The sequence below is a fragment of the Eulemur rufifrons genome, chromosome 20 (assembly GCF_041146395.1).
Source record: "Eulemur rufifrons isolate Redbay chromosome 20, OSU_ERuf_1, whole genome shotgun sequence".
Classification (NCBI taxonomy): Eukaryota; Metazoa; Chordata; class Mammalia; order Primates; family Lemuridae; genus Eulemur; species Eulemur rufifrons.
The window spans coordinates 51,710,200-51,723,767 of NC_091002.1; the positions used below are offsets into that span (position 1 = coordinate 51,710,200).

General features: G+C 66.6%; 1 protein-coding gene across 5 annotated transcripts in view; it reads right to left on the reverse strand.

Moving 5' to 3' along the window:
- Window positions 1–13,288, reverse strand: part of KCNQ2 (potassium voltage-gated channel subfamily Q member 2) — a 40,056-nt gene extending 26,768 nt beyond the window's left edge. For all 5 annotated transcript variants that reach the window (XM_069495475.1, XM_069495477.1, XM_069495474.1 and 2 more), the window contains exon 1: window positions 12,942–13,288. In XM_069495475.1, coding sequence (XP_069351576.1) covers window positions 12,942–13,237 — 296 coding nt within the window. In that variant the 5' untranslated portion in view covers window positions 13,238–13,288. The remainder of the gene's footprint in view (window positions 1–12,941) is intronic.
- Window positions 13,289–13,568: the final 280 nt, after the last annotated feature.

The window sequence follows — 13,568 nt, forward strand, 5'->3', positions numbered from 1 at the left end:
GCCATGAGAGGAGCCCCACGCTCACCAGGCCTGACGCAGAACAGGAGCCGGCGGGGACGGAGCCACCGGGCAAACCGTCACCTCCTGTTCTCCTGCACTGTCTTCACAATCGACCGGCAAGTCACGCAGCCGGCAACACGGTAACCACGGAGCCTCGGGGCCCAGCCCCCGCCCTGCCCTGCCCTCGGGTGCCCAGCGGAGGCCTTGGCCAGACCCCAGGGACCCCGACACTTCCCAGCTCCTGGGCAGAGATGGCACCGCTGGCACAGACAAAACACCCGCAAAGACGCAGCCACATTGCAAAACCACAATTAATTTCCCTTGCTCATTAGCCGATTTATTTAATTAGCTGAGCTCTGGGAAAACGGACAACGTCGCGTGCGCCTCTGTTCGCAGCCCGTCTGCTCGGGGGTCAGCGGGAAGGAGTGGGAGGGAGCCCCGGGAGATCCCTGGGCTCCAGCTCAGGGCCCCAGAGGCCCAGGTGGCGGGAGAGACTCAGGAGGGGCCCCGAGGCACCACCCAGCACAGGCGGGTCACTGGAACCCAGCTCAGCCCACAGGAGACACAATCCCGGTGGTCTTCCCCGAGGAGGTGTCTGCTGGCACGGACCCTGCAGGGTGAAGCGAAGGGAAAGGTGCTCTGGGCAGAGGGAGAGGAGGCGGGTGTGTCCGGGATCCGCAGAGTCCGGCCGGCTGGAGACAGGGCAGGGCCAGCCCCACAGACACACGCGCTGCGTCCTCAGTGCGGGGACAGGAAGGCCGCTGCTCACGCTGCGGAGAATACGGAGGCGGCCGGGCGCCACGGTGTGCAGGGGCCCCAGCCCTGCTTCCCACGGTGGCTGCACCGTTGCAGAAAGCCCGACACGGGCACGCGTGGACTTGTCCATGGTGCGCCCCTCCCAGCCCCTCCCAGGACCAGGGCGAACCAACCCAGAAACACAGGATCTTGCAGCCGGCCCCTCGGAATGTTCCAGAGACTTCCAGCTGGGCTCCCGCCACACCGGCTGTGCCCACAGACCCTCCTCAGAGGAAACCGGCTCTGGGAGCCATCCCTCCCCAGCACCCCCACCCGGAAAGTGCCGGCGATGGCTCCAAGTTTTGTTTTTAAGTTTTCAGAACAGATGGTGCAGATGGCTGGGCCGGGGGTGGCCGGTGCCAGGGAGGAGAGAGACGGACGGGCAGGAGGCCGGGGGCGCGCTGGGCGAACATCGGGGCTCCGCCCCGGACAGATGCACCCGGGAGGGACAGCAGCCCTGCCACGGCCGGCCGCGGCTCCCGCGCCAGCGTGGGGCACGAGAGACGCTCCAGACCGCAGCTCACTCCCCTCCCTCCTCAGCCGCTGGTCCACTCGCCGCACGCGGAGAAACGCGCCCACTCCCAGACCCCGTCCCGAGGGAAGGCTCCCCCACGGCCAGCGCCTGCCCCGCACACGGCAGCGTCCCCAAGGCATCCACACTCGTGCCCACTTTAGAGACGGGTAAACTGAGGCTCAATGAGGAGCAGGGCCTGTCACTGCCCGCCGTCTGTCCCGGGGACGGGCAGGCATCCCCAGGCACGGCCCTAGCAGGGGACACTCCCTGCCCCTCGGGCTACATGGTCCCAAAGGGCGTCCCTGGTGGCCTGAGGTCCTCTCAAGGTCCAGCCCCTCCGAGCCTCTGGGGTGAGGGCTCGGCACCCTCAGGCCCAGCGCCAGGCAAGCAGGGGCACAGCCCACGGTGGGCCTCGGTGCGCCCCCCGCCTCTCCTCCCCCGGGGGTGTCCTGCTCCTGACTCTCTTCTGCTTTGAGGGGGGACGGGGGCCTGGGGTGGGGGCGGGGGGGTCCATGGGGGCCGTGTGTTCAGAGCACTGAAGGGCCCAGAACCTTCCGCCGTGGCCGGCCCCTCACAGCACACGGCTGGACTCTGGGATTGGAGATGGGCGCCCTGCTGGGGGGGGGGCGGCACGCCCGCTGCGGGACCAGGCAGAAGGCCCAGCCCGGTCCTGAGGCCACAGGCAAACTAAGACCCGGGAGCCCTGGGGGGAGGCCAGCCCCTCGCCCCCCACAGCCCGAGGGGGAGCCGGCCACGCCTGCAGGCGAGGAAAGGACGGAGAATCGGGCTAATTATGATAATGGATTCAACTCCAGGAGCTTCCCTGGCAGCGGTTGCCAAGGCAACGGCATCGCAAGGAACCTGGGGCCAGAACGGGGCAGGCAGGACCCCCACGGCCTGGGCAGCGGCACCCAGTGGGGTGGGGACAGGCCCCCGGAGAGCGGGCGTCGGCCGGGACCCACCCCACACCCCTGACGCACACGGGCCCTTGTGCCACCAGAGATCCCCAAGTCACGAGGAAGGGCTGGGCCACAGCACCCCTGGATCCAGCACAGATGGATTGTCTCTACGCAGCAGCAGGGACCTCAGGCGGACGTGAGGAGGGACTTCCCAGCCACAGCCTGAGCCCCCAGCTTCGGTGGCAGCCCCTCCTCTGAAATGAGCCCCATGTGCAAAGAGGGGGAGACAGGGCTGGGGGCCATGGGAGGGACTGGGGGGGACACAGGCACTGGGCCAGAGGGGCCCCCCACTGGGGCCAGACAGCACCCTGGGTGGTCGCCCACAGCCGGCACCAGCAGGTCCTAAGACGCAGGAGGGCGTGTGTGCGTACGTGTCCCTGCGTGTTCGTGCATGTACGCTGTGCATGCGTGTGCCTCTGCGCTCAAGAGAGGGACCCCCACCTCCAGGGAGACTCCTCTCTTCTGCCTCCCCCTTTCCCGCCCCCCCCATTACAGGGGACATTTCTTTTCTAGGAAAGCATGACACAGCTGCTGCCACCGCGGTGCTGAGTCACCTCACGCGCTCGGGGAGGGGAGGGTGGCAGCAGGGAAGGGAGGCCCAGGCCCGTCCCGCAGCCCAGACCCCCACTCTGCGGCCAGGTGCCCCAGGCAGGCCCCTTCCCCAGTCACTGACCTCATTTCACGTCAACAAAACTGAAATTTAAGACACAAAGGGCAGGAAGGGGAGGAGCCTCCAGTTCCCTCGGCCACCCCAGCCCCTGGTGGCCACTCCCAGACCCCAGGGGCTAAAATTGTCTGGGTGTCTCCGAGCCAGGCAGGGAGCAACCCCTGGACACGCATGTCCACTTCACAGGTGAGCAACAGAGGCCCAGAGCCCCCCTGACGAGGGGCCCGAGCCCAAGCAGGCTGCAGCCACCCTGCACCCTCCTCTACCCTGGTGCGGTCGTGCCCCCCCCCGGGGGCCCAGGAGCCCAGCAGGGCCCCGGGCCGAGCAAGAAACCAGTGTGGGGCCAAAGCCGCCGCCTGCCCCAGAGGCTGCTGGGCAGCGGGGAATCCCACCACCTTGCCTGTTAGGCGGCAGCCGCGCAGCCACCGGAATCTAATTTCACCCCTAATGAACTGCGGCTTCCAGGCCCTGCCACGTCCAATCTCGGGAGTGAAGGACAGCAGTCCTGGGGACGGCCGCTCCAGGCGTGACGCAGGCGTGAAGCAGGCGTGCGGATCACTGCACACAGAGCCCCCTCTCCCGGAACCTCCCAGCCCTGGGGCTGCCTCGCGGAAGCCCCCTGAGCTGAGGCCTGGCACACGCCAAGGGCCCTGACAGCCCACAGCTCGGGAAGGCCCAGCTGCTGGCTCTGGCTCATGGTCTCTGCACCCGGCTGCCGGCCCCTCCCCACAGGCCAGTGACCCAGGACGCCCAGCGTCCCTCCGCCAGCCGGGGCTCTCCTAGGATGGGGCGGTGGGGTGCTGAAGTCAGAGTCCTGCCCTCTCCGCACATCGCCAGATGCCCAAGGTGCACAGGGACCCCCCCAGGGCCCCAGAGAGCACCACCCCCGCACTGCTGTAGCACCTACAGGAGGCCCCAGGACCTGTGGGTGGGGGGGGACTCCTAGGTCCCTGGCAGGAAGCCCACTGGTGCTACATGCGGTAAAAGCTGCCCCCAGGCACGGCCTCGCCCCAGGCACGGTAGCCCCACATGGCTATTTGCTCCACACAGACCGCAGGTGCTACAGAGACCCAGCAGGTGCACCAGGCAGGGCTGGCCGCAGCGCCCACCCCAGTCCCACGCAGAGGTCCCTGGCCCACCCTCCCGGCTGCATCCCCCAGCCCCCGCCCCCGGGCTCATGGCCCCCAACCCAGGTGCTCCCGGACTTGGCCGCCAGGAGCTCCCAGGGCCCTTCCTTCCAACCCGTCCTGACTGCGCCCACTCTCCACTGCCCCCTAGACCACGGGGACAGCCACGCCCTACTGCCAGCTCAGAAGCAGTGAGAGAAACCAGTCACCCCACCCAGCCCCCATCCCGAGGACAGACCCAGGTCCTGGCCTGGCCCCCAACGCTGCTCCGGCCACACCAGACACCACCCGCCCGGCTCCCTCCTGCGTCTCAGCCCAGGGCCTTTGCACATGCTCTTCCTGCCGCCCGAATCCTCTTCCCCTGCACATCCCAGGGCGGCCTCCTCCTTGCCCCAGTCTCACTCTCAGTGCCCCCTTCTGCAAGGGGCTGCCGGCCCACCTGCCCAGGCAGCCCCCGGCACTCTCCGGGCCACTCTGTGGGGCCGACCAGTCCCGGGGGTGGGACCTGCTCTGCAGGGGATGCTCTGCAAGGGATGCTCGTGCAGCACAGTGACACTCCGGTCACCGGCACGGCTGAGTGTCCATGGACGGCGCGACAGGAAGGGCAGCCCCAAGACAGAGACGGCCGAGCACCTGCCCAACGGGCACGTCTGACCACGAGGACATCGCAGGACAGACTCACACAGGAAGGGCTGTGCCAGCCGGAGCCCTGCTCGGTTAGGGACCGCGTCGATGGGAGCAGATGCTCGGAAAGGATCAGGAAGAACCAATGTCCCTCTTCGTTTTCCAGCACTTTCCCAGCTTGCTACATGGAGATGCCCCATTTCTGTAATAAACCACAAGCGTTTCTCTAAGAAACCAAGCAGGGCTCGCTGGGCAGGGGCCGCCAGAGCCCCCCAGAGACGCAGCCCGGTGTGCCCCGGCTCAGGGCGGAGCACTCGGCCCTTCCACGTGACCTTAACTCAGCTCTGGCTCATTAAACCGCACTCGTCGTCGAGGAGATGCTCTGCGAGTCGCTGGCTGAAATGCCAGTCGTAGGGGAAAGAGGCCTCCCGTGTCTTTGCCCCACCAGGCCTGAGCCTTGCACCCGGCAGGTGCTGCCCAAACACCAGGCCCTCCCCGCCATTGCCACTCCCACCCTCTGTGGGCTGGGCTGGGCCCACCTGGGACTCACACCACCCGGCCCCTCCGCCCACAAGGAGGCCCAGCCGTGGGCTCCGGTTCAGGACCACGGTCAGCAGCCACACCCCACCCCCTCCCTAGAGCTCACCCTGGCAGGGCCAAGCACCCCGGCAGGGCCAAGCACCTCGGCAGGGCAGGGCCGAGCGCAGGGCCTGGGGCCTCCCTCTCTGCACCCAATGGCCTCCCCGGCCAGGACGCGTCTCACAAAATGTAGCTCTTCACTAACAATGAACATTGACTCCCCTGCATATTTGGCCCAAGGAAAACCGCCATTTGGGATAAGAACATTTTTACAGTAACCAGACAGCTTCTAGGAACTCATCCTACAGACGTGTGCACGGAGGCCTCACCACAGTGCTGCTTGTGGGGGCAAAACGCTGGGACCCCCGGTGTCTGCCCGAGGGGAACCAGTCGCTGAGTCCACACGCGCCGCGCCCGCCGCCGCGGACGGACCCTCGCAGCCCACGCACAGGCCCGGCAGCCTGAGCCCCCAGCAGGGGCAGAAACGCATTTCCCAGCCACCCGCCTGGCTCTCCGGCCCCTTCTGAACGGGCTTCCGGAAGCTTCTCACCCCTCCCCCAGGACGCTGGCCTTCCTCCCGCGCCCAGGGCTCCCAGGGGCAGGACAAGCCCACAGGCGGCGGGGGGCCAGGGGCGCGGCCCCCACTGTGCTGATGCGCACGAGGCTCTGGGGGCCCAGCCCCCCAGATGATCGAGGGATGGAGACGCCTGTTTCCACCTCCCGCCGGGGCTTCCTGGACACCTGCTCTTCTGCGAATTGACAAAGTTGTTCCCGGTAACCCCCCAAAAATTAGACTTAATTTATTCAAGCCGAGTAACCGGCAGAGCCTGATGGCAGCTCTGGAGCGTGCCTGGGAAACACCCTTCCATCCCCTAAGCGGAGCGGCCACTGTCCCCAAACCATCACTTCCTCTGCCAGACGCTGCTTGACAAGCCGGTCGCTGCTGTGCCGGGTCCCCACCCTGTGGCCAGCCCGGGCCAGCAGGCAGCAGGACAGATGCTAGCAGAGGGGCCTCCTCACGGGCGGACTCCCACCCGGAGCACACGAGGGGCGGCCACTCTCCGAGAGCCCTCAGTCCCCCCCTCGCTGGTGTCTGGGGATTACAGGCCCGAGAGGCTCTTGTCACCCCGTGTCCCCCATCACTGCCATCCTGGAGACCCTGGTGTGTCTGCACAGCACGTGGTCACTCACCCCCTCCTGGGAGACCCCCACCGTGACGCCCAACCCACCCCCCCAGAGCACGGCTCTGCCCGTTTCTAACGGAGGAAACGTTTTAGATTCTAACTCCCCGATGCTGGAACCCAAAGCCCTGCCCCAGGGCCAGCAAAGGGCTCCCGGACTCCAGTGGGGGTCGGGGTCCTGCTGCCTCAGTGGCACTGGCTGGGAGTCACCCAGCCGCAGACGTGGGCAGCGCTCTTCCCCAGCGGGACAGAGTGTGGCACCTCGCCTCGCCGTCCTTCCCCGCGGGGTCATGGCACACCGGAGACACCCCGAGTGGCTGCAGGGAAAACAAGCCACTGCCACCTCCTGAGGGCAGAGCATCTCAGAGTCTCCTTATCCTTCCAGAAACGCCAGCCCCACAGGTCCACGGGCAGCGCTGGGCTCCGGGTCGGGCCCTATTTCCTCCTGGGTGGATGAAAAGCGTGGCCCACCCAGGTTCAGGCAAAAACCCAATCCTGTCGCCTCAACTCCAGGCCGCCCCATCTGCTAAGCAGCGTCCAGGCCGCCTTCCTCCGACACGGTGGGCAGGGCTCTCACACGACAGGAGCAGACTCGGGGACCATCCCTGGCCACTTCCTGCCACCTCACCCAGAGTGAGGGGGACAGAGCCTGGTTCTGCAGGGCTTGTGGACACCCCTCCTGGAAGGAAGAAGCAAGCTCGGGTCAGCAGGGACAGTCGCTTGGGAGAAGTCAGAGCCGGTCTGCACTTCAGCTGACAGCTCCTCGGCAGGCCTGGCCAGCGAAGGGGAGTCAGTTCCAGAATGTTCTTTGGGGACAGCCGCAGATCCGCAGGTTCTTTCTACCTTGATCCAATAACCTGCTTTGGCCTTTACTAAGCAAGTTGGACAGGTGTCACCCATGAAAACAGGAAGGCACTTTTCCTCCTGCAGCCACGGCAACTGTCGAGAGCAGAGCCGAGCTCCAGCCCCGCAGAGGGAAGGGCCATGCTTGGCAGGCGTCCCCACGCTATGGGGACAGTGCTCAGCCCTCCGTCCTGGGGGCTCAGGCGTCCCCACACTCTGGGGACGGTGCTCAGCCCTCCATCCTGGGGGCTCAGGCGTCCCCACACTCTGGGGACGGTGCTCAGCCCTCCGTCCTGGGGGCTCAGGCATCCCTACGCTCTGGGGACAGTGCTCAGCTCTCCGTCCTAGGGGCTCAACCTTGCCAGGCCAAGCTGTCGTGTGGGTTTGGATGTCGTCTGCGTGGAATCCACATGTCCACGGGGCTCAGGGCTCCGTTCACGGTCTCAGGTGTCCACTGATAACACCTGCCCACGATGGTGTTTTTCAAGCCAAAGTCACTCCAACCCTCAGGATGCCACAAACAGGAATCTGTCCCCAAACACCTGGCAGAGGACCAGGCAAGCTCCGTTCTAGGAAGATGCCAGCATCTCTGTGGCCAGGCCCACCAGACATACGGGCCGGCAAGCTTCTGACGCTCAGAACCGGGTCTCGCACCTGAACAAACGCTCTTCGCCTCCAGCGGCACCTGAACCTCCTTGTCAGGGGAGGGGCAGCCTCGACCCCTTCGCAGCTAACCAACGGGACCGGTACCTTGCCCACGGGGCAGACGGCAGAGGGACGCCGCCAGGACAGGTGAGGACTCCATTCTGCAGAACCTCATCGCGCCACCACCTCTGTGGCGATGCCCTTGGCTCACGTCGGCACAGAGAGCACTGTGTGGACCCACATCCAATTAGCACCACGGCAACCAGACAGGCAGACAGAGCTGTGACCCAGACAAGGAAACCAGGGTCCTCCTGGGGGAGGCAGGATTCCAGCCAGAGCCCAGGTCCCACCTTGACCATCCTGTGCACCCAACAGGTAGCTCAGGGCCTCTAAACCATCCCCAGCGGTGATAACCACTTAGGGAATACACGTGACCCAGGGCACAGGCACAGACGGGCCACCTCCGTGGGAGACGAGGCCCGCTGTCTGCATGCTGGTCGGGCCCTGCCCTGCTCTGCCCTGCCCAGGCTCAAGGCCCTGCTGTCAGCACCTTCCACGAAGTTCCCCCAGGGTCCTTAGTCCCCTGGGCCTGGCCATTTCCCCCTCTGTGCAGCGAACTCCTGTCCAAACTGCCAGCACCTGCAGGGCGGAGGCCAGCGCGTGCCGCGGCCGAGGACTGTCAGCCCCGGGGCGGAGGCCAGCCCTGCGCTCTCACCGGCAGAGCCCGGAGCGTCTTGCTGAGTGAGCACGCTGCGTGGACGCGCCAGGAGCACGGGGACTGAAAAGATCTGCGGATTAATTAATTTATTGACTAAAACAAACTGGGGAAACACTGTCTCCAGACGCCGCGGGAGCGAAACTTCTCCAGAAACACTCAGGGCCGAAGCATTTTCAACAGTGGAGATGGGGCTCGCACCCAGACAGTGGGCACCGGGGGGCCGGCGGCGTCCGCCTCAGAGGCCCCGAGGCCCGGCCAGCCGAGCCCGCCTCCCTGTGGTGATTGGTTTGAACATTTGACTTGTACCCATTTCTAACAAAGCTGAGATTTTTCTCCGCTCTGATCTGTGAAGTCGTCAAGAACTGAGCTTCCTACCTACCTATTAATGTTAACTATTTTTTCTATTACCTGGCACATATAAGAATGTTTACAGAGATGCATTCCATAACATAATTAGACATAGCGATTAAAAATATTTTATCATGTTAGACTAATTTTGCTTTAAACCATCCTCCAGCCTCCCAGCAGGCCCAGAGAGTCTGACACACCAGGTTTCCCTGGAAACCACAACCCTCTGAGGCACTTTCGCCTTTTGGGAAATTTCCATAAAATTCTTCAACTCTTCAATCAATAGGTGTCTCCCACCCGGGAGCTGCAGGGAGGCTCCGACGCAGGCAGTGGAGACGCGGCCGGGCCGTTCGGAGACTCAGGTCTCTCTCGGCACAAAATGCGGTCAGCAGACCGGACCCTGGCCCTGCGGGTGGCCCTGCCTGCACCTGCCCCTCAAAGGCGGCCAACACCCACCACCATGCCCGGGGACCCCCAAGTGGCCCTCCCGGGGCCAGCAGCAGAGCTGAGGGGGATGCAGGGGGCCCCCACCCCCTCGGGTCACTGAGGGCCACTTGGGGAGCGCCCAGCCGTACACAGGGCACCCACAGGGTGTGGCCCCGTCCCGCCTCTGTGGGACACCCACTGTCACTGCTGAGAGATGGCCGTGGCCACAGGACCCTGAGACCTTGGAGCCTCCGGAGGCCACCCGGACACGTGCACAGGACACCGTCCGGGCCCCGCCCGGGCCGTCACCACTGAGCCAGAGTCTCCATCTGGCCTGTGTCAGACTCAATCCAAGTGGCTTGTGCACTGGGAAGATCCAGCCACACGGCCCAAGCCCTCATCTCTGAGGCTGGGACCCCCTTCATCCTGCAGGACAGCTCTGGGGCTCACACAACCTTTGTTGGCCTCAGTTTCCCCCTCAGTAAAAATGGGGCTACCCGACCCTCTGCAGGTGCGCAGTGAGACGGCACACGGCGGGAGCACAGGTGCGGTCCCCCACCTCACCTGAGCCAGGTAGAGATTTGACTTCTATGGGGAGTGACCGCCCGGCTCTCGTCCTGCGCACAAGAATGGAAAGAGGGTGGCGCCCCACTCGGGCTCCAAAAAGACCCCCCACAGCGCTGGGACACCCCAGGGAGCTCCCTGGGGCAGCCCCATGGGGACACATATGCCAGTTTGGTGCCTTTTCTGTGGCTCACACCCCCTTTGGGGGGGCTGACGGAGGAGGGTCCACACCTCAGCCCCCACCCCAGCCAAGGGCAGGTTCTCCAACCCCTTCTGACTCAGGGAAGGCCGCTGTGTCCAGAAGAGGTTTTGGGGAAGCTCACAGCGGAGCGAGCGGTGGCCGTGGCTGCGCACAGAGGCCACCGGTGGAGAAAAGGCCGCCAGTGGGCCTTCTGCAGAGAAGAGGCCGCCGGTGGGCCTGGCCCGAGACCACTGAGCCCTGGGGGCACAGGGCACAGCCTCCCTCTCCACCTTTGTCCCCAGCAGGGACACCCAGAGAGGCTGGCACAACCTGACTCCTCAGAAGCCAGACTTTGGTGGCAACAGGCAGGAGGCAGGTGACCAGGAGGGGACTTGCTTCCAGCCGAGCACAGCAGCTGCGGAACCCCAGCCCCAGCCTCCACCCCAGGCCCAGCTCAGCTCGATCTTCATGACACGAATAAACAAACCAAATGATGCCCACTGCACAACATGGGCCGGGCCAGGCAGGCCAGGCAGGGGACATGGGGCACACCCTCGGGAAGTCAGAGTGGAGCTGGGTCCCCGGACGGGCCTCGAGTCAGGAACAGTGGAGGATTCCACACCTGGGGTCTGGGGTGGGTGCTGAGTTACAACAGCGGTGCTGAGATGTGCCCCCTTCACAAATGGCCTGCTGGGTACCCTCAGTGGTCTCCGTGCACCCTGGGGGCAAGCAGCCGTGCCCACTTTACAGACGGGAAAACTGAGGCTTGCAGAGCTTCTGAGACCAGATGCACGTGTCCAACTGAGTCAGTCAGTCCTGGAGCCCCTGCTCTTTAGCACTGTCCCTCCTGCCCACTCCCAGAAGAAACCCCCAGCTAGTGGGGCCGCCTCCCCTGAGTCCGAGCCGCCCTGTGGGAGCAGAGGACGCCCTGTGCTCATAGCAAAGGCCGAGCAGGCTGAGGCCAGGCAGCCCCCGATGCTGAGGGTCTCGCCCAGAAAGGGCAGAGCTGCTCTCCGGAAAGGCCTGTCCTGACTCGGGGATGCCCAGGTGGGGACAACACAGCCCCCAACACGTGCAGGGCTCCCCACGATTTGCTCAAGTGCTGGACGCAGCAGCTGTCAGGAGACAGGAAACAGGCAGGAGGGACGGAGGGGCTGACCAACGCAGGCCCGGGCAGGGACTGGCCACACGGAGGGCTGTTGACCCAGAGGGCAGCCCCTGGAAATGCCGCCAGCCAGGGCTGCCCAGCCCCAGCCCACGGGACCCAAAGCAGAACCAAGCCTTGGTCAGCAGGAACGCAGGTCGGACGCACAGGGGGCACTGACCACCGGGCCCAGGGCCACCCTGGCAGGTGGCCGTAAGGGGTGGGCTCTGTCCTGTCCAGGTCCCAGAAGCCACCTCAGGCCAGGACCTGGCTGAACAGGGCCAGTCCCACTGGGAGCCCCTCGGCCTCCCGCCAGGTGGGGACGGAGGTGGGGCTGGCGCTCCCTGCGCTGCCCGCCCCCGCCAGGCCTGGCCCTTCCTTGGAGTCTCAGGACCGGCAGGTGTGTGCAGCACAGGGCTGGACGTGCCCAGAGGCCCTCCCAAGGCCGTGGTCTCCCCCAGGACACTGCCCTGCATCCTCCTTCTAGCACCTTCCCCCCACCCAAAAACCCTCCCCCACACGTTCCACGGAGGGTCTGTCCAGAACGCACCCACCCAGGGCACGCTGTGGGCACGCACCCTCTCTGTCCCGTGGGCACCCGGCAGAGACCATTTCCCAGAATGCGCTCCGCACTCCCATCCCAAAATGCCTCTTTCACACAAAATGGCCGAGTCCCTGGCTGGGTTGGGATGGGAGAGCAAGCGCCCTCGTGCCCAGAGGTTGTGCACGCCAGCCACGCAGGCCGCACACGCACTCCCACACGCAGCGACTTGTGCAAATGGCACGCAGAACGCCCATGGGCTCCGGCGTGTGGGTCTGGGCCGCCCCCGCCTCCCTGCTCCAGGACGCTGCCATGCGCCCAGCGCCAGGCCTGGGGAGGCAGGACAGCCTTTCTGGGTCCTTCTAGGTCCAGGGCTGGCGCCCAGGACAGCTGCAGCCCCTCCTGCAGGGTCTCCGCTCTGCCCACGAGGGGTCCAGAGCCCAGAGAGTGCACGGAGGCAGCTGCAGAGATGGGTCAGAGCTGCGCTGGGGGCCCGGCCAGGGATGGGTGCAGGCACCCATGGGGTCCGCTGCCCTCGCCTGCCGCTGGGATGGGGAGTAATGGGGGGACCCCTCCCCACCTCAGCAATCCCAAAGCTCACCCCAGCCGGAGAGGCAGAGAGAGGCTCGGAGGATGGCGGAGGGACGCCAGCCCCTCCCCCGCCACCCTCACTTGGGAGGGGGGGTGCCCAGCCCGAGGGTCCCCTGTCCAGACCCGGCGCAGGACCGAAGAGCCGCCCTCCCTCCGCGCCGGCCTTTGTTCGGCGCAGGGCCGCGGGGAGGGGCCTCTCAGGCTGAGGAGGGGGCTGGGGCCCGACACTCCCAGCGCTGCGGGGGAGGGGCGACACAACCCCGCGGGGGCCTCCCGGCCGCGGAACGGCCCCTGACCCCAGGACTCCCTGAACTCCCTCCTGCCTGGCCTTCCCAAAACCGCTCTCCAATCTCCGCCCTTCGCCTTCGCAGGGGACGCGGTCCCGACCCAGCCCCGGGACACGCGCGCAGGGGCCGCTCCGTCGCGGGCTGCGCGCCCGGCCGGGGTCGCGAGCGGGCCCGGGCCGCGCCCCACGCCTGCCCCCGGCCACTCACACGTAGGCGTGGTAGATGAACGCCCAGCCGCGCGGCCGCTCCAGCACGTTGTAGAGGAAATTCTGCAGCTTGCGGTAGAAGGCGTTGCGCTTGGGGGGCTTCCCGGCGCCCGCGCCGCCCGCGCGCGGCTTGCTCAGGATGCTGCCGCGCTTGGGGGCCTCGGAGCCCGCGATGAGCAGCGCGCCGTCCCGCGTGGAGTCGGGCGCGCCGGGGTCCAGCCCCACGAAGCCCACCTTGAGCTTCTTCTCCCCGCTCGGGCCGGGGTACACGCCGCCGTTGCGCGACTTCTGCACCATGGTGCCGGCGGCGCCCGGGGGCGCGGGCTCAGCGGGCGCGGCGCGCGGGGGGCGGCGCGGGCCTCAGCCCAGGCCCCCGGCCCGGGAGCCGCATGGCCGAGGCGGCGGCGGCGGCGGCGGCTCCGCGCTCCTGCCGGGCCCGGGCCGCGCGCGGGGACGCTGCGGCCACCTCGCTCCGCGCGCCTCGGCGCCTGGCCCGGAGCCGCGCCGGCTCCGCCCGCTGCCTCGCCCCGCCCCGCGTTAACCCCTGCGACGCCAGGCGGGACGCAGCAGGGACCGCGAGGGCAGGGGAGGCGGACCTGCCGGACTGGTCATCTGAGCCACCCGACCG